Source organism: Aotus nancymaae, unplaced genomic scaffold, assembly GCF_030222135.1.
Source record: "Aotus nancymaae isolate 86718 unplaced genomic scaffold, 86718_ANA_hifiasm-v0.15.2.pri h1tg000016l, whole genome shotgun sequence".
In the NCBI taxonomy this organism is placed as follows: domain Eukaryota; kingdom Metazoa; phylum Chordata; class Mammalia; order Primates; family Aotidae; genus Aotus; species Aotus nancymaae.
In genome coordinates, this window is record NW_026988428.1 from 70,504,341 (window position 1) to 70,523,018 (window position 18,678).

General features: G+C 47.4%; 1 protein-coding gene across 50 annotated transcripts in view; it reads right to left on the minus strand.

The window, feature by feature from the left end:
- Nucleotides 1–18,678, minus strand: part of CACNA1C (calcium voltage-gated channel subunit alpha1 C) — a 700,658-nt gene that overhangs the window by 541,020 nt on the left and 140,960 nt on the right. For all 50 annotated transcript variants that reach the window (XM_064377545.1, XM_064377576.1, XM_064377544.1 and 47 more), the window contains exon 3: nucleotides 17,528–17,632. In XM_064377545.1, the coding sequence (XP_064233615.1) occupies nucleotides 17,528–17,632 (105 nt within the window). The remainder of the gene's footprint in view (nucleotides 1–17,527; nucleotides 17,633–18,678) is intronic.

The window sequence follows — 18,678 nt, forward strand, 5'->3', positions numbered from 1 at the left end:
GCTCAGTTCTTTCCCCCAGTATGTTCTCTTTCCTCCTAGAAGCTTCTCCTGGTCTCTCATGACAGGTGCGGCTTTACTTCAAACAGACACAATCTCTTCCCCATGAAGATGTATAGGTCCTTCTCACTCTTATATCCCTTTCATTCAGCAAGTCTCAACTTTTATGACCTAGGGGGATCACTGTAGCAGGTCGAAAAACTCCACAGTCTACCCTAAAATATTTTTTCAATCATAATTTAAGACAAATGTCATCTTCATGAGACAGCCCCCGCTTCCATGAAATAAAGTGATTGTAAGTTTGGGTTTTGCTTTTTCAGCAACATGGGTAAAATATTAATTTAAAACAAATGTAGTCACACCCCAAACCTAATGTTTTAGAGGTGAGTTATAAATGAATAAATAATTATTTAAATAGATACTGAATACCTGTCTCCCTTAGAGAGAAGGATGCCCTATGAAGGCAGGAACTGTGTATGTTTCAAGCACTGTTGTGTCTCATATATGGTAGGTGCTCGATAGATAATTTTTGAATGAATGAAAGACCACCCCAAGAATGATCTTAGACTAAACTTTGGAAATTCCATGTTTATATGTCAAAATGATACCTTTCACACAGAATGGTATCTCTTCTTTTCCTTACCTGGAATCCCAGCACTCCTACTGTTGGTCCAGACAATTCCTCTACACCGTTCAAGACGGTACTCAAGCCCAGCTTCTTCCAAGAAATCCTTTCCCGCCACTCCACTTCATGCTAACCACTGCCTTTTTGGCTAATAATCATTACAGTCAGAATCCTACAGATAGCTCCTAACTTTTCCACGTGTCTTAGTTCTGTTTTCTCAACGTTTACATAGGAGGGATTAGTCCTCTTGCATGCCCACACATAGTGCTACCACAAGCAACAGAGCAGGACTCAGTTCATCTTTGTTTGGCTGGACCAACTAGGCTACCGCTACCAACACCAGAGATTATAAATTCACAGTCAGATGTCTTCAGGCAGCTAAAAAGCAAACTAAAGACACAACTTGCATCATATAGACAGCATGCAAATAGCACTGGGTGTTGGGGTGGGGAGAAGAGATGAAATAGCAAATCAAAAGGGTGGGCATTTGGGTGGGGTGGGGAGAAAAATTACAGCAAGGCTCTGCATCACTAGAGGAGGTACCACAACCCAAGAAAATCCAGGAAACCCCACACGAATGGTCTTCTCAGCAAAGGCCTTTAAGGTTTACCCCTAATTATAGTCTTGAATCTCCTGATGACAAGGATACATTCTGAGAAATGAGTCGTTGACTTCGTTGTTGTGTGAACATCACAGAGTGCACTTACACAAACCCGGACGGCACAGCCTATGACACACCTAGACTGCACGCTACAGCCTAGTGCTCCAGACCACAGACCATGCATGTGACTGTACTGAACTCTGTAGCTACCGTCGCACAGTGGTAAGTATTTGTGTATCTAAACATGTCTACACATAGATAAGGTACAACAAAGCTAAGCTATAAAAGGTAAAACACGGTGCACCTCTATAGGGCGCTTACCATCAGTGGAGCTTGCAGGACTGGAAGCTGCTCTATGTGAGTCAGTGAGTGAGTGGTCAGTGGATGTGAAGGCCTAGGACGTGACGGCACGCTACCGTGGACTTCACAAACACTGTGCGCCTAGACTACACTACATTTATTATAAAGATTTTATTTCTCCAATCAAAAAGTAACCTTAGCTTACTGTAACTTTTTCACCTTACAAAACTTTTAATTTTTTTTAACTTTTGACTCTTTTGTAGTAACACTTAGCTTAAAACACAAACACATTATACAGCTGTACAAAAACATTTTCTCTTTTATCCTTATTCTATAAGCTTTTTTCTATTTGTAACATTTTTTTAACTTTTAAGGTTTCTGTTAAAAACTGAGACACAAATGTGCACGTTAGCCTAGGCCTATCCAAGGTCAGGGTCATCAGGTCTGCAGGGACAAGAGCACACACGGAGCTGCATCTCCTACGACGACGGCAATGCCTTCTTCTGGCCACCTCCTGAAGGACTTGCCTGAGGCTGTTCTACAGTTAACTTTGGGTTTTTTGTTTGTTTGTTTTTTTGTTTTGTTTTGTTTTTAGGTTTTGGGGTACATGTGAAAAACATGCAAGATTGTTGCATAGGCGCATACGTGGCAGTGTGATTTGCTGCCTTCCTCCCCTTCACCTATATGTGGCATTTCTCCCCATGCTATCTCTCCCCAACTCCCCACCCCCCGCTGTCCCCCCCAACTCTCCCCCAACAGGAATATACTCTAAAGTAACAGTTAAAAGTATAGTAAATACATAAATCAGCAACACAGTCATTTATTATTACCAAGTATTGTGTACTGTACAGACTGTCTGTGCTAGACTTTTATATGACTGTCAGCACAGTAGGTTTGTTTACAGCAGCACCACTCCACCCATGTAAGTAATACGTGCCACTGTGCCATTACGATGGTGAGAAGACCGGGAGGTTTCAGCTCCCTGACAGTCTTATGGGACCGCCATGGTACACATGCTCTGTTGTTGATCAGAACCTTGTTATGCGGTGCCTGACTGTACGATCCGCCCCATGCGGTCCTCTGGAGATGGCGGGAGGCGACGTGTGTAAGGCACGGGGCTGCACACTGCATCACTCATAAGCATTAGGCTTCCTTGCCACGGTCACGTGCCAGGTGGTGGCTGTCCCTGCCAGACCAGGGACCTCCCTGCTCATTGCTGCCTCCCCTATACAGAGTCTTGTGCCAAGGAGGCAGTGCTCCCCAAATGAAGGAATGCTGGAAAGGAGTGGATACCCTTCCCACATCATCCCTTCAAAGAGCTGCCTGGCTTCAGCTTTATGGTATCCTCATGCGGGCTGGGTTATCATGGCTTACACTGGGCTGGTCACCGCCCCAGTTGCCATAAAGAAAAGGGTTGAGCTTGAGAATGCAGTCTGCCTCACCCTGTTTCCAGATAAACAAGGGCCAAGCGCTTCCAGGTATACAGCAATCTGGGTGTCCGGAGCTCTGTCTCCACACTCTTTTCCCCTAAGGCCAAAGTCTACCCAGGGTCAGAGGCACTGAGGAGCAGCCTGCTACATGGGCCGACCCTCTGGAACCTCACAGCCCCCATAGGTGAGGAGCTTGAGTGCTCATTACGGAGCTTGCACCCCTTCCGGGTTTACCAGAAAGGTTTCTCTTGTGGATCTGGATGTAGAGAAGTTGCCAGAGAAATAAAGGCTGGATGGCCAAGCCCACAGTGTGCAGAAAAGTGACGGGAAAAACTCCTCCACAGGAGCCTTGTAGCCAGAAGATTCCGACAGGTCCCTTGGACATGTTTCCATGACCGACTTCCCTTCAAAAAATGGCAGCTCGCACCACCCAGGGCTTTCTTCCCTAGTGAGCTCTGGCTAGGCCCTCTGGCAACCACATCAGCCACTCTGGGAATGCTAAAGTCATGGCCATGACCCTTGCCTATCTCTGCTACCTTCCTAACCCTCCTCCAGATCCCTCCTGCTCCTCTGGAGCCTTGGGAAGCACACAGACCTGCCAACATCACACTCAGAACAAACTCCTCCCGCTGGTCCACATAATTCAGCCACTGTCTGCCCCTCCAACCCTATTCACGTCCTCCTTCACCACCCTCCTGAGCAGCAGCCACAGCGGGCCCTGCTCACCTCGAGGTCCTGGCCCTGCTGTCCCCTGCCTGCGGACTCCTCCCCAGGTCTGCCCACAGCCAGCCAATCTCATCACCACCTCTCAGCCCAGTGCCACCTCCTCAGAGAGACCCTCCCTGCCTACTCGCTCCAGGTGGGCCCTCACCCTGGAACTCTCCATTGCATTATCTCCTTTAGTTTCTCCGTAGTATTAATATTCACAATGCTCTGAAAGCATCGGCTGTGTGAAGCTGCCAGTTGCTTACTGACTGGCATCATAAGAACGTAAGCTCCATGAGGGCAGAGACCCTGTGCACCCTTGTTTCTGCACATCTTGCATTTCCAGCAAATAGCCTGGTACACAGTAGGCATTTAATAAATATGACGGAATGAATGCATGAAGGAATGTGCTGATATCAAGTCAAATGGTCTACTTGTCAGGCAAAAGACTACATAAAAGAATCCTCTGGACATACTCCTCTCCTAGATTATGAAAAATGAACAAACAGAGGTAAAGACAGGCAAAGACACTTGGCCCAAGGTCACCCAGCTGGTGAGGAGCAGAGAGAGGTCGGGGGTGGAGGCCTCCTGGCCTCTCACTCGTGCTCTCACAGCCATGCCACACCTTGCCAGAATTCCCAGTCCATTAACAGCTTCTCTTCTTCACATACTCATTCAGCAAATACTCATCGAGTGCCTTCTATGTCTCGGGAACTGTGTTAAGAACTGATTTCAAACCAAGAGTGACTGGGAGGCCCTTGTCTGCAACCCCAAAGAAATCACCCCTATAGCCGTGAACAATGGATCCTCTTGCTAGAGGGTCTCCAACCATTCTGCAAATCATCCACCCCCCGTGACTGTTCCTAGAATGAGCCGGGCCTGTCCCTGTCCCAGAACATAGGTTCTCTGATTATGGGACAGGTGCTCTGCCAAAACACGATGATGACACACAGCCACATGGGCAGTGAGTGAGGGGTCTGCAGGGAGGGACGCCCTCCAAAGGGTGTGGAGCAAGCTGCCTGGGTCACCGCTGGTCCACTGGGAACTGCTCACCCTGTCTGGACTGAACTGTGGCAGAGATAAGTCCCGCTGAGACCCCTGCCAAACCTGATTCACAGCACCCTGAGAGCCAGGAAGGAGGCCAGCCCTTCCCTGGATGGCCTCGGTACTTAGGGAGCCAGAAGCAAGAAGCCAGGGCTCATCGCACAAGGCCTGCTGTGGCCTGGGAGTGGCCTCAGCATCCACACCTCCAGTTCATACTCTGCATCCTCCCATCTTAGGGTGCATGTCTGAGGCTAGTGGACAAAAGAGACAGAGAATGGGGAGGCATTGGTGCTAAGCTGCAGGACTAAGCTATAATTGGAGGCCCTCAGGGGTGCAAGAGATCTCCGCCAAACACGCCACTGTCCTTCAGGCAGCTATGCTGTAAACGGGTACAGAAGCCCACCCTGTCTGGAGCTAACAGACAAGGGCAGTAGCCCAGTCAAGACCAGGATCCACACTGAAGCACATCTTTCTTTAAGAAACACTCTATCTAGCAGCCCAGCCTTGCCCTCACGGACACACACAAGGCTCCAGCTGTACCCCAGGTACTGCATTGAATCTGTGTGATGTGATCCCTGCTTGCACAGGGCTCATTTCTGGTGAGAGCTGCAGCTGGATTCTATTCGGAAATAGAGTCTCTGCAGATGGAATAATGTGAAAATGAAGTTCCACTGGATTAGGATGAAAGAGCCCTAATCCAAGAACTGCTGTCCTTATCAGAGGAGGGAAAGCTGGGCACAGAGAGACAAAACACACAGGGGAGCACGCCACGTGAAGACGGAGGCTGAGATAGGAGTGATGTGCCTCGAAGCCAAGGAATGCCAGGCACTGCCGGCCACACCAGAGTTGGGGAGGAGCACAGAACACGCACCTCAGAGTGCCCAGAGGAACCAATGCTACTGACACCTGAATTTTGAAACTCTGATTTCCGGAACTGTGAGACAATAGATTTCTGTCGTTTTAGGCCACCAAATGTGTGGTATTTTCAGAGCAGTGCCAGAAAACAAATACAGTGAGAGACACAGATGAGTAAGCAGGAGGTTAAACGTGCTTAGTTAGATAAGGGTCATCTAGGATGCTATGGAAACACAGACGGCAGCACCAAAGCCAGCCATGGAGGATCAGAGAAAATGTCCTACAAGAAGGAACTAAGAGTCTGGGCCTTGGGGATCGTCTTAGTCCATTTCTGTTGCTATAAAGGAATACCTGAGGCCGGGTAACTTAAAAAGAAAAGAGGCATATTTGGCTCACAGTTCTGCAGGCTACATAAGAGGCATGGCTCCAGCATCTGCTTCTGATGAGGGACTCAGGCTACTTCCACTCATGGCAGAAGGGGGGCCGTGTGTGCAGAGATCACAGGGCTGAAAGGCCATGCTGGGCTTCTCTTTTCTCCGGGATAACCTCTGGAACATTCCTCCGATGGGCAGGGAGTGTGAAGTGACCCTGGCCTGCTGTTGGTCATTCTCTTACCTGCTCTCTCTGGTCAGTCTAGCAGAGGTGGGATTCGGGGCCAGGTCCTGGCCTTTGACACCTTTGACACCCACAAGGCCCATCCCTATCAACCCTGCCCAAGTGCCACGGTTCAAGCACCTCCACATTGTGAGCTGCGCACACAGCCCAGACCTCAAGTCTAATATCCACCACCTGCCACCTGCCTTACCCCACATAACCAGGCTCCGTCTGCAGGCACAGGTCGCCCCAAGGCTTACGCTCCCTGGCCCTGTGAAGCTGGCCTGGCCACAGGGACCACAGCACTTCCAGTTAGATCTGACGAAGCCTCTGTGCAGACATGAGATCCTCCTCCCAGATATCCTGACCTTCCTTCTACTCGATGCCCGACCCTGTTCCTCAGGACTCAAAGCCACCAGAGACAGAGGCTGCCCCAGGCCATATTTCTGACTGTGTGCCCGAGAGCCCAGAGAGTAAAGCCCTGGGTTTTCCCATCATTTCTGCTGTGCAATTGAGAAAGGCTTTGCAAGTGGGAGGACAGCACCAAACAAACTGCTCAGTAGCCACACTCAGCTGTGCCGAAGCTCAGCTAGACCCAGTGAGAAAACAAGGAGTGGTCTGCATGAGCTCCCGGCAAGGGCACCTGCTGAGGGGATGTGTCCGCTCCAGACCTGCACACAAAGTCCAGGGTCCGCTGGCCTGGCACTCCCAAGCCCCAGCAGCCCTGCCAGGCTCTCGGCAGCAGGCAGGTTACGGCCACACCACTCACCATCCATCTTGGAAAGGTCAGGAACTAAATTTGGAACTTGGCTTTTAGTTCTTTTGCATGTCTATGTGATCTTGAGAAGAGGCTAAGGAAAAAGGTTCATAGAGGAATGTGCCAGAAAAAAGAGTAAATATTTTAGAGATAAATATCTCTGTCTAGTTTTAATTGTAACAGTAATAATGATCATGATAATGCCTCTAAATTTATATGACACTTTGCATTTTTCCAGAGCATTTAAAAAAATAAGATGGGGTCTCGCTCCATCACCCTGACGTAATCATAGCTCACCGCTGCCTTGAACTCCTGGGCAGAAGCAATCCTCCTGCCTCAGCCTCCCAAGCAGCTAAAACTTCAGGGACAAGCCACCATGCCCAGCTGTGTGTGTGTGTGTGTGTGTGTGTGTGTGTGTGTACCTACATATATATATATATATATATATATTTTTTTTTTTTTTTTTTAGTAGAGCTGGCTGGAGCATTTCTCTCTATACTCCCATTTGCCCTTGCCATAATTCAGTGAGGTAGGAATTATTATCTTTATTTCACAGTTGAGAAACCTGAAACTCAGAAAAGTGAAGTAACAAGGCCAGTGCACTAGGCAGGGGTAGAACTGGAACCAGAACCCAGGGTTCTGACACGCAGCTCAGCACTCTCTTACTACCCATCTCACAGGCTGGCATTCAGGACACAGCTCTATCATGTTCCCACGTCTCTAACGGAGCCTGGAGTGCGCAGGCAGATCTGTGGAGCCTCTCGGCTTGAGAGGAGTACATCTCTCAGCTGGGCTGGGTGCCATGGGGGTCCCCCACATCTTATGCTTTCAGCTCTGCCAATGACCCATGGGTCCCATGAAGTCCCCAAGTTCAAATGCAGGCCCGGGCAGCTCCCAGGATCTGCTTCCAAGGACTCGGTCCATGAGAAGGGTCCTTCAAGTTTTAAGCTTGTCTCAGAAAGTCAGGCTGATTCTGGGTTCCCTCACCCCAACCAAAGGTTCTCATCTATTTAGGAGGGGGCCTGGGGGCCTGTCTGGATGAGGATCTCGGGTAATATGAATTACTGATCCCTGGGAAAATATGACCTCAAAGCCAAGTCTACCTCTCAGGTAGCAGCAAATGAAAAAGGCTCCCCTTTGCCTACCCCTTATGCTTTCCAAATGGCATGGTCTGGGGGCTCCATGGGCATGCCCCTAGGACCCCACAGACACCACCCAGCCTGAGGACATTCACTCCCTCCTTCATTGTTGCTGCTCCCTTGGTCCTCTTGGTAAAGACAGAAGCGCACCCACAGCATAAACTCTAGTTGAGGACCTGATAATTAAAGGAGCATATTCAAAGCAAAATACCCCTCCCATTTACACCTTAGTGGGGGGCCACACAGCATAGCAGTTAAAAGCACAGACTTGGGAGCCACACACCCAGGCTGGAATCCCAGCTCCAATGCTTCACAGCTATGTGACCTTGGGCAAGTTAGTTCATTGCCCTGTGCCCCTTCCTCCTCGTTAAAATGGGATGATTATAATTATAAGAAAGGTCTCATGTGGTAGTTGAGGGGAGTAAATGAGTTAACACGTGGACCATAGAGCAATGCCAGCAGCCAGCAGCATAAGGGTTGACGTTACCACTGCTATTATTAGTCAGAAGGCACCAATCCAGTAACTTCAATCATACAGAAACCAGAGAGAACAAAGAGAATAAAGGGAAAAAACAGCTTCTAAGAAGCCAAAATCAATAAAACCCATAAATTAAAGCTAATGCACTTTATTCATAAGTGAGCCCTGTAGGTCCTCAATCAGAATCTATTTACTCTTACTTTGCACACAACTGTAATGGACTTGATCATCTGGTTCCCAAGCCTGTAGGAGAGAGGGGGGAGCAAATTAATCAGGCTGGTGCTGGAGGAGGCTGACACTCCAACAAAGTGGTGCATGAAAAGCACACCCCAAATCTTCCCCAGGTCAGAACGTTCTGGGACCCTCTGGGGGTTGCCTAGCTCTCCCAACAGCTTCCCAGCATTACAACAGGTGCAATCATTGAAATTCCTAAGAATTGTATAGTCCCAGAAAAAGGATGAAATATGTTCAGATTTTTTTTTAAGGATCCAGGAATTTGTATTTTATATTCTGGAAAGACTTCCTTCAAACATACTTAAATTACAAGGAGTTTAGTATATGAAAGGGGGTCTATTACATAAAAAATGAATTTACTTGGAACATTCCCCCTAAAAATGAATAAAGATGGATAAAAATGGAGCAAGAGGTGTCACCCTATTTAGACCTCAAATCATCATCTCTCTTCTCCCATCGCTGGCAAACACAGAGCGGACAATGCTTTCTCCTCTTTCTGAAATATTTAGTGAGTAAACACTGAGTCAAACAATTGCCCCAGGCTCTCTGCAGGTTTATGACTGAGAGAGATTAAGCACAAACCCATCCAGAAGCTGCCATCTAGTTTGAAATACCATGCTCCTGATGAAGATGGTCCTGTGGTCTTTGCTCCTTTTCTACACCAGCCTCACAACATGTCCCATCCTGTGCTCAGCTCTGTCCTTTATCCTAATGGCATCAGTTTTTGGGGCAACAATTTTCTCCTCCCCTGTGGTTTTAAACCACTGCATCTCCACAGAACAGCATTTTCCAAAGAGGTGATCCCAGGAACACCATTCCTCAAGACATCTGTGATGGTATGAGTGGGAAAGGTGATGTGCTCTCTGCCTGGCCCAGGGACTCACAGAGCACCTCACCATACAAGGAGGCAGCTGGAGCAGAATGGGTGAGAACACAGACTGGAGATGCCTCGCCCACAACTGCATGGCCATGACTTCGCTTCATAGCTACTTCTCATAGGGTGAATAATTTGCATTCTCTGAGCTTCTGTGTGCTCATCTATGGAATAGGATAATAACATCTCATTGTGCTACAATCATGCTTAAGTGCATTTATACACAAGGCACTTAGGACAGCATCTGTACATGGTATGAACTCATAAGCAGTGTCTGTTGCTATCGTGTTGAAGGCTTGGAGAAGTCTTATAATAAAGTACCTTTGGCTAACTTGGCACTTAATTTATTTTGCAACAAAACCAAGTTTTGTTGTTGTTGTTTTTGTTTAATCTGTTAATACTGCTACAGAGTGATTAACCTTTGAAACGTTTTCACATCTACCTCACTGGAATCTCACAGCAACCCTACACATCCCAGGGAACAGAGCAAAGAATCCAAGCTGTGGTTGTTCCAACTACAGCCCTGCCACTGCCTCACCCAGTCACTTCTCTGAGAGTTTACTTTATAATCTGAAATAAAGGGACAACTCCACACAGGGTCCATTCACTCACCCAGGGTTCACTCAGCAGTTATTTACAGGGAGCCTTATGTGTGCCAGTTATTGCCAAAGCACTGGAGATACACCTGTGAGCAAGAGGGACACGTTCTCTATCGTCAAGACAACAAATAAGTAGAAAGCATAATTTACGGTTATGGAGATTAGAAACATTGCATGCAAAGCACTGGCACCTGGTGGTCACTCAATAAAGGCAATTATGATGACTAAGCAAGTATCACTACTCAACATGCCGAAAGGGATACCAACAGAGAGGTTAAGTGACTGACCTAAGGCCACACAGTTCAGATCTCTCTTCCTAGGTCAGTGCCTACCACTCTGGCTCCGGTATAGCTTTTAAGACACACCCACAGCCAGGTCTCAGCCATTCAGCTGGAAAATCTGAGGGGACACCTGACTCAGTAGAAGCACTTTCCCAATGCATTGTGTCAAGCTCATTCTCTCATCCAAAACCAGATTCTCCACCCTGCCTTCCACACCTCACTGCACAGCACAGGAGAGGGTGTTTGTACATGACACAGTAGCTATGTGGCTTGTTCCCTGCAGTTATCTATTAGTGTATTTTATAACCCCAGCATTTCTGCAAATCCTAAAGCCTGGTGCATTAGGACAACACACATGAGATAGCAATAATAAATCTCATTTCATTATCATCATTATTGTTGATGCATGAAAGCCCCACAAAAAGACTTCTCACTCTTAGGCAAATCTGATGATAAAGGAAAATACAGTTCACTGCAGCAACAGGAGGGAAACCTAAACTGGCATTTTCATTCACTTCTCAGGGCATGGGGGGTGACAGGGCTCAGACGCGTCTCAGAACTTGTGGTGGTGGTCCAAATGCAGGGCCCCATGTGAGGTGATTCAATCCAGCACTGCGTGAGCATGGGGGTACCTCCTGAACAGACTGGCAAGAGACACACAAAGCCCAGGGGTGGGGGAGTGGGGGTTCCCCACCAGTGCTCTCCCTCTGAGGCTCTTTTTTGTCCAGTAATGGATCCCTGCTTCTCTCCCTGTGTAGTCAGAAGGCAAGGGTGAGCACACACAGACACCAATCTTGCTGGGTCAGAGCTGCCAAGAAGCACAGCTTTTTGGTCTCCTCTCTCCCACCCTCTGAGGCCAAAGCTAGCACAAGGTGCCAATGATCCTGACTTATCCCCAGGGACCAGGCAGAGGGGAGAGGCCTTCAGCCTGGTTTAGAGTTCGAAGAGCAACACACATTTGCCTCTGCTGGGCATGTCCTATGAAGTTTACTTATGTTAACTCACTTAATCCTCTCAACCAGGTTATGATGCGACTCTTGTTGCCCCAATTTTACAGCAATAAACGGGTACTACTGACATTTCAACCTTCTGCCTAGTCGAGCTCAATCCCCTCTGACAAACAGCTTCTCCTCTCCCAGCCTCTGAAGGAAGAAAGCCCAGACAAAAGACAATCCCTTTTCTGGCCTCATCCCCTCTTCTCTTCACCTCCACTTCAAGCCCAGCTCTCGCTCCAGAAAATACATGCACTGTTCTTTGCACAAGGTCAAATGCCAAATATATTCCCTTAATATTTCAAACCAAGCCAAGTCTTTGTGGACTTCAGGGTTTGCAGAGAATGGGGAGTTTTCCACACACAGTGAGTCGGCTCTGCTTGCAGAGCTTGTTCTACAGACATCAGACAATTCACCTACCAGGTAACAGCTCTTGGTAGACAGGGGTTATAGCTGCCATATTATAAATGATGTGCTGCAGAGAGGTGGCATCACCAATAGCAGCAGTGAATCTAAAGAAAGAAACGTCATGTCATGACCCAGTTCAGCTTTCATTACACTTCACTAGCATGAGGAAAAGATAACAAAGATGATGGATTTTGGTGCAAAAGTGTATGTTAGATGGAGCATAAAACAAACAGATTTTTTATTTAAATAATGAGAGAGAGAGATCTTTTTTTAAAAAACTCTATTCTGGAATACTTTTCATCTCTTGGAAACAGAAGAAAGCAAAGTGTTAGAAAAATAAGTGGAGATTAAATTAAGCAGGTGGGAGAAAGGAAAGGGCCTGCGAGAGAATGGGTGGAAGCCGATGAGTTTGCGAGGGAATCTGAGAGCAGGAGCAAGCACAGATGTGAATTTGCAAGTGTGTGTGAAAAGAAGAATCTTTTCTAATTCTGTGACTGTGTGAGTGTGCTTTGCTAAATAGATTATTCTTGAACCCAATGGAGTGGGAAAGCTCTCGGCTGTTGACGTGTGTCGTCTTTCTGCTTGGATCCTAAAGGGAGCTTGTGGGTAGACAGAGCTGATTGCGGAGGGAGCTGAAGGTGGATCCAATCTCACCATGGGGAACATTCTAGGTCACTGTTCTCAAAGAGCAGCTCAGGACCACTTGCATCAGAACCCCAGGGGAGCTTATTAAAAATGCAGACACCCAGGGCCCACTCCAGACTCACAGAATCAGAATCTCTGAAAGCAGGGCCTGGGAAAATGCATTTTAATCATCTCTACGATCTTATGCCACAGGGCTTGAGAGCCACAGCTGCAGGTGCACCAGCATCTCTTCTTTGCTGTTTCTCAGAGCAGCACTCTGAAATGGCAATTCTTTCATTTTTTTAAAAAAAGCTATGAAACTAATGGATTTCTCAAGCTTCATTTTTGGGGTACATAAATGATCTGAGGCATTCTGCTCTGGCACAACAGTGGGAATGTTTCAAGCATTGAATCTCAGCAAACCATTGTCATGCACCTACTATTTCAGGGCCTCCACAGGGGTACCGGCACAGATCAATATCCTCTCCTCCTACTTTTGGGCCTAAGCTCAGCTCTTTTCAGTCAGGCCAGTCCTCTTGTCATTGGCCTTGAGTTGCCATGAGCCATGCTTTTGAACTACCAACCAGTCCCTCTTGGATACCTTAAACTGCCTGTTCCCTTAGTGCCTAAGACTCCGCCCTCAGCAGGTTTCCCTCCTACTCCTCAAGCTAAGCCTTCCTGACACGTAGTGTACACCCTTCCTTTGCTCCTCTTCCTCCACCCTCTGCAAACATCACTATTCTCCAGGGTCCGGCTGGGGTCACTGCTACCGTCTAGCTCCACCCTGATGCAGGTGCTCTGGGCCACGCCTACAGCTTCTCCTTGTGTTTCTCCTCCTAGTACCCCCAAGTTTCCATCCTCAGCCTGAATGGTCTCCTGGACTGCAGACCTCTGTCAACTGCCCATGGGACATCTCCAACCTCATGCTCCGCAGGTTTCTCACTTCACAATCACCAATCATACACATCATTCCCTGCCCTTTAGATGTGACCTTCCTCCTGAAGTCTTTCTCCTGGCCAAGGGCACCTGGCTCCTCATCTCATATCCTTGAAGCCAGCTCTCTCCTCCACCCAAGATATCCAACTGGTCACTCATCCAGACAAGCTTGCCTCTTAAGTCCACTGCCCCCTCTCTATCCTTATGTTGCCATCACCTGGACTCTGGCAAGGTTTCTTTTTCTCTTCACAAACAATGAGGCCCCCATCTGAGCCATATTTCTCATGCTGCAAGAACACTCCCCTGCCGTTAAAGCCTTCGAGCCTCCTCCTCACCTGCAATTAAGTCCAAGAGCTTGCATGGGCCATCAAGCCCCTATCACCTGGCTCTTCTCATTCCCTCAAAATCAGCACCCCTTCCTCTGATCCTAAAGAATGTGACCACAGGGCCTTTGCACATGTTTATATTCAGCCTGACATATCTCTTATGGCATCCTCCTGTTGAGAGATGCAATGCAAATATGTCAACCTATGTGAAACTTGCCATTAATCTTTTCCCTACAGCAAAATGAATCGGCTCTTCCACCCTGATACCCTTATAAGACCTTTCACTATTTGAAACATCTGTTTATAGGTTTATCTTCCCTATTAATCATAGTGACTGTCTGTTGGTATAGATGTTTGCCAAATGACTGCACACACATGAGCTAGACCAGAGGAAGGAGAGACTAGAGGGAGAACAGCAGGAAGGAGGTGACTGCAAGAGTCTCAGAAAAAGGCAACAGGGCCTGGGTTAGGGTGACAAGGATGACCAAGATGACAATTAAAACAATAGCATCCAGCAGTATTAACAAGACCCAACACTCAGCCTTTACTAAGGCACTCTCCCAAGGACTTTATAAATATTTTGGCTCACTTAATCTTCGCAACAACCCTATGAGGTAGGTACTGTCATTACTGTAATTTCCATTTTATAAATAAAGAAACTAAGGCACAAGAAGTCTAAACAAATGACTTTGAGACTAGAAAGAAGGCTAAATGTGATATATAGCAAATCACAATCTCCAGAACTGGATTCCTGCTCAGATGGGCATGGCAAGGGGAAGAAGATGTCAGAAACAGCTGTGCGTGACAGCAAGGCCATCGACCTGGCCAAGGAAAGAGAGAAGGAGCAGCATTTGCCTGGGCTTTGTTTTGTTTTCTTCCGGGGAACAGGGTCGTGTGGTGGGAGAGAGAATGAGTTCCATTTGGGGCTTGTTCGTTTAAGGTATCAGCAAGACATTCTGTCACATATAACTGTCACTGCCTGCCCTACTCTTCCATAGAACCATCTGAGGTCACTTCCATTTTACAAGCTGGGAAACTGAGGTTTGGAAATATTAAGTAACCTCAGATTAAGATTCAGACTTAATCTTAAAGTGGAGAAGCCAAGATTTGAAATCAGGTCTGTCCAACTCAAATTTTGCTCTACCCAAGAGGCCAGTTGTTCCTGAAACTGACTAATCACTGGCAGCCCTATGAGAATTTTTTTTTTTAATGCACATCCCCAGACCATGCCCCAGAACTACTAAATGTGAATCAGATCCACCAGGGTGCCAGAGTCTGCATGGCTGGAGTTCTCCGGGATTGTAATGATGTGCAGGCTTCAGGGGTTGCTGTGCTGGTCCACAGACCTCTCCAATGCAGGAAACACTGGGCCAGACCTTTGGAAAGGCTTAGCGCTGGAGACGTCCATCTTAGGAACAATTTACCTAGAAAGTGAACTTAAATCTGTGGACACGGATGAGCTCCCCAAGGGGAGAGTGCAGAAGAAGAAAATGAGAGGGCTCAGGACAGAAGCCTGGTAAACATTCATGTAGACACGGGAAGAGAAGCTGGAAGAAGCAAGAGGAGAATGTGTTTTAAAAAGAAGGCATCTGCAGAGATGATGCAGCTTCAAAATGCTGCAGAGAGCAAAGACCAGGAGGCCGGGTCATAGCACTTGGGATGTGTTTCTCCATGGGGCAGAATCGTGTTCTGATTTATTAGCTGATGTGAGGTCATGTTTATTCATCTGTTTTAGGGGGTTTTTCTGATGCCCCCACCTTCAGTTGGCAGCATTCACTGCTCCAGGGAAAGTGTGACACTGTGGAATGCAGAGAATGAGGAGTCACCTGCAGCTTTATTGAGGTATCATTACCGTACCATAAAATTCACCCATTGTAAGTACACCATTTGATGATGTTTAGTAAAGTTACACAGCTGTGCAAGCAGCCCCACCATCTCTTTTAGAATACTTCCATCACTCTGGTGTGACAAAAACCCACCATCCCTCCCCATCATCTGAACCCAGCAATCTCACTCCAGCTCCAGAGTAAGTCCAGGGTGACTTCTTGTCCTCTCCTACAAGCCCCTCTGCCTCCAGGAGGTCCAGAGATGAGGGGTCTCAGCCAGCCCAGGGCTTCGGTCTAGCTTAGCAACGCAAGTGGCTCCCTTAATCCCCCTGGGAACGGAGGGGCAAAGGCGCCACATGTGGCCATCTCTAGGACCTAAGAAAAACCAAACTCCTCTGCTCACTTTCACCACTGCTTGGGCCTAGAGCAGCCCAAAATGTCATCAGCTTAAGAACAAGATATGGATTCTATTTGGAACCAAGGCTCCTCTTTAAAAGTTGCAGATTAAATGTTAAACTGTGGGAAGGTGGGGAGGACCATGGCTGGGGAAGGAAGTGGCTACACAGAGAAGAACTGGAACCAAGGGAAGGAGCTCCTGCTTCAGGGAGACACTTTGGCTTGAATTTATTTTGACACAGTAAAGATTTCTTGCCCCTTTAGAGACAAGGTCACGCCTCAGATGACCTCATGGATGGTGGCCAATGTTATGCCCTCTGACTCCAGCCACGTCATCACTCAGCGCTGTGCCCAGCTTTGAAATTTTTGGAACCCGTCCCCAACAAAGGGCCCCAAGCCAAGCCACGAGATACCACAGCCCGCAGGCAGTGAACACCTTACCTGCTATGCATCAGCAGTACCTGTAAAAACCAGGGTAACAGCAGAGAAGTTGAAAATATGCATCAGATTTTTTTGCTGAGAGGGCCCAGGGAAATGTCAAAGGTTACAAAACACAAAAACTACCCTGTGATGGTGTCAGCCTGGGAGCTGTGGAAAGGAGAATCCTATATGCTGCCTGCTTCTTTTAAAAACCATCTCATCGGATGGTTCCATCATACTAATTAGAGGAAGGTGCTGATAGCACAGCAAAGATGGTGGCTTTGATGACCGAACATGCCATGTGGAAATCACGTGAAGAGTAACAGCGTCTCTGCAATGGAGCAGGAGAAAGAGACAGGATTTTCCCTGCGTGCCTTTCGCAGGGGCATCCTGGAGTGCCCCGATTTTGCCAACTGCATTCGAGAGCTCTTTTCCTCACATGCCCAGACGGAGCAAAAGTCTTTGTAATGACTTCAAGCTCAGCCAAAAGTAAACACACTCTCCACTTTTTCCATGGACCAATTCTAACCCCAAATTGCCAGAGCTGGCCCCTCAACAATCCAAATGGAAAGCCGCCTTTCCCAATAAAATAAATCATTTTTAACTCAATAATACATCTTGGCTGCAAAGGCAAACATTCCTACAAGCTTCCTAGAAATTATTTATTGTACAGTAATGCTCCAGATCACCTGAGCAAACCCTACCAATGGAACAAAGGCATTCAAAGTAAAAGCAACACACAACCCAAGAATAGCTGTTCACTGAAGCAAACACCTGCACTCACAACTTTTGCAGCACATTTTGTAGCAACTCATGGGATTTCCTACTAAACACACACACACTCACACACACATACACACACAGCTCACCACCAGCTAACTGGAATATTCTTTTGGAAAACAGGCCATGATGAGACAGGTGCTGCTTTGAATAAAGAGTAAAATAACACTCGGGATGTGAGCTATACAGGGCTTCTGCACATGCCAAACACACGTCTCACTTCTCTCCCACATTCCTGAATCCACGTGATCCAAACGCAGTTCTCCGTGGAGTGAAAAAGCAGAGACTTGAGGATGGTGGACTTACCAGGTTGGAATTGGTGGCGTTGGAATCATCTTCTGGAAAGGGAATATAGATCGCTAAGGCCACACAATTGGCAAAAATAGTCAGTAAAATAATTATTTCAAATGGTCTGAGAAAGGGAGTTAAGGAAATTAATGCCACAGAAAGCACAAGTGAAACAAACATACATCTACGTATTTTTTAAAGTGAATCAAAGATTCATAAGAATTTTGTTTAAACAATGCATTCCAAGCCCCTTGTATTCTGAAAAGAAACATATGCCTTTTTAAGTGCTTCTAGTGGGTCCCCGCCAAAATTTTCCCTAATATGTCAAAAGCAGTGGAGGCCAGTCGCGTGCCAGAGTAAACACAGATTTCTAAAAACTTTTTTCCCCTCCTTTTACTTATTTAGATTGCATTGGTCTTCAGTCACCCCCATGTGTGCCTGGGGTTGCCTCTAAAGAGCATACCCTGCACCATGTACCCTGTTCCTTCACGGCTTACACCCCACTGCCCATGGGCCCACGCCCACCTGCAACAGGGCACATGGGTTGAACAGGATTCCAAGACAGACTTTCCCAGGGTTTCATTGAAATTTGGAGGTTTTATTTTTAATCTCTTAAACTGAAGTTAAGAGTGGTTTTCATTTCTTCTCTCTCATTCTCTGACAGGTTCCAGAGATCCTGAAGACCCCCAAGCACATAGCAGGGTGTCTGTCCTGAGTGTAGGGAAGGAAGGCTGTGTTCTCTTTACAGCTGAGTCTCACAGAGAGCACAGAAACCCCTTTGGTCTGCAGAGGTCCCACTTCAGCAGGCAAAGCTTTGATTCTAAGGCCGCCTAATTTTTCCTTGGTGTGTGCCGGGCTCTAGTGCGACAGTCTGAGGTTCCCTCACCAGTAGCAATGCAGGCAGAGGTTCCCATGCCCTGACTTCTTTATCACATTTTCAGAGCAGGACATGCTCTCAAGAGAAAAATGAGCTAATGTGATAATACCCCTTCCAACGGGACCACCCCACACGCCCCATGGAAGGCCAGCAAGGAGAAGCTTCCCAGGAAGGGCTGTCTATGCTCTTCCAGCTCCAACCCCACCTACCCCGCTCCCATTGCCAAGTTTGCAGCCCAGCTCATAGAGTCTCACAGGAAGAGGAAGAGAGAGAGGGATGGAGAGCTGGGGTG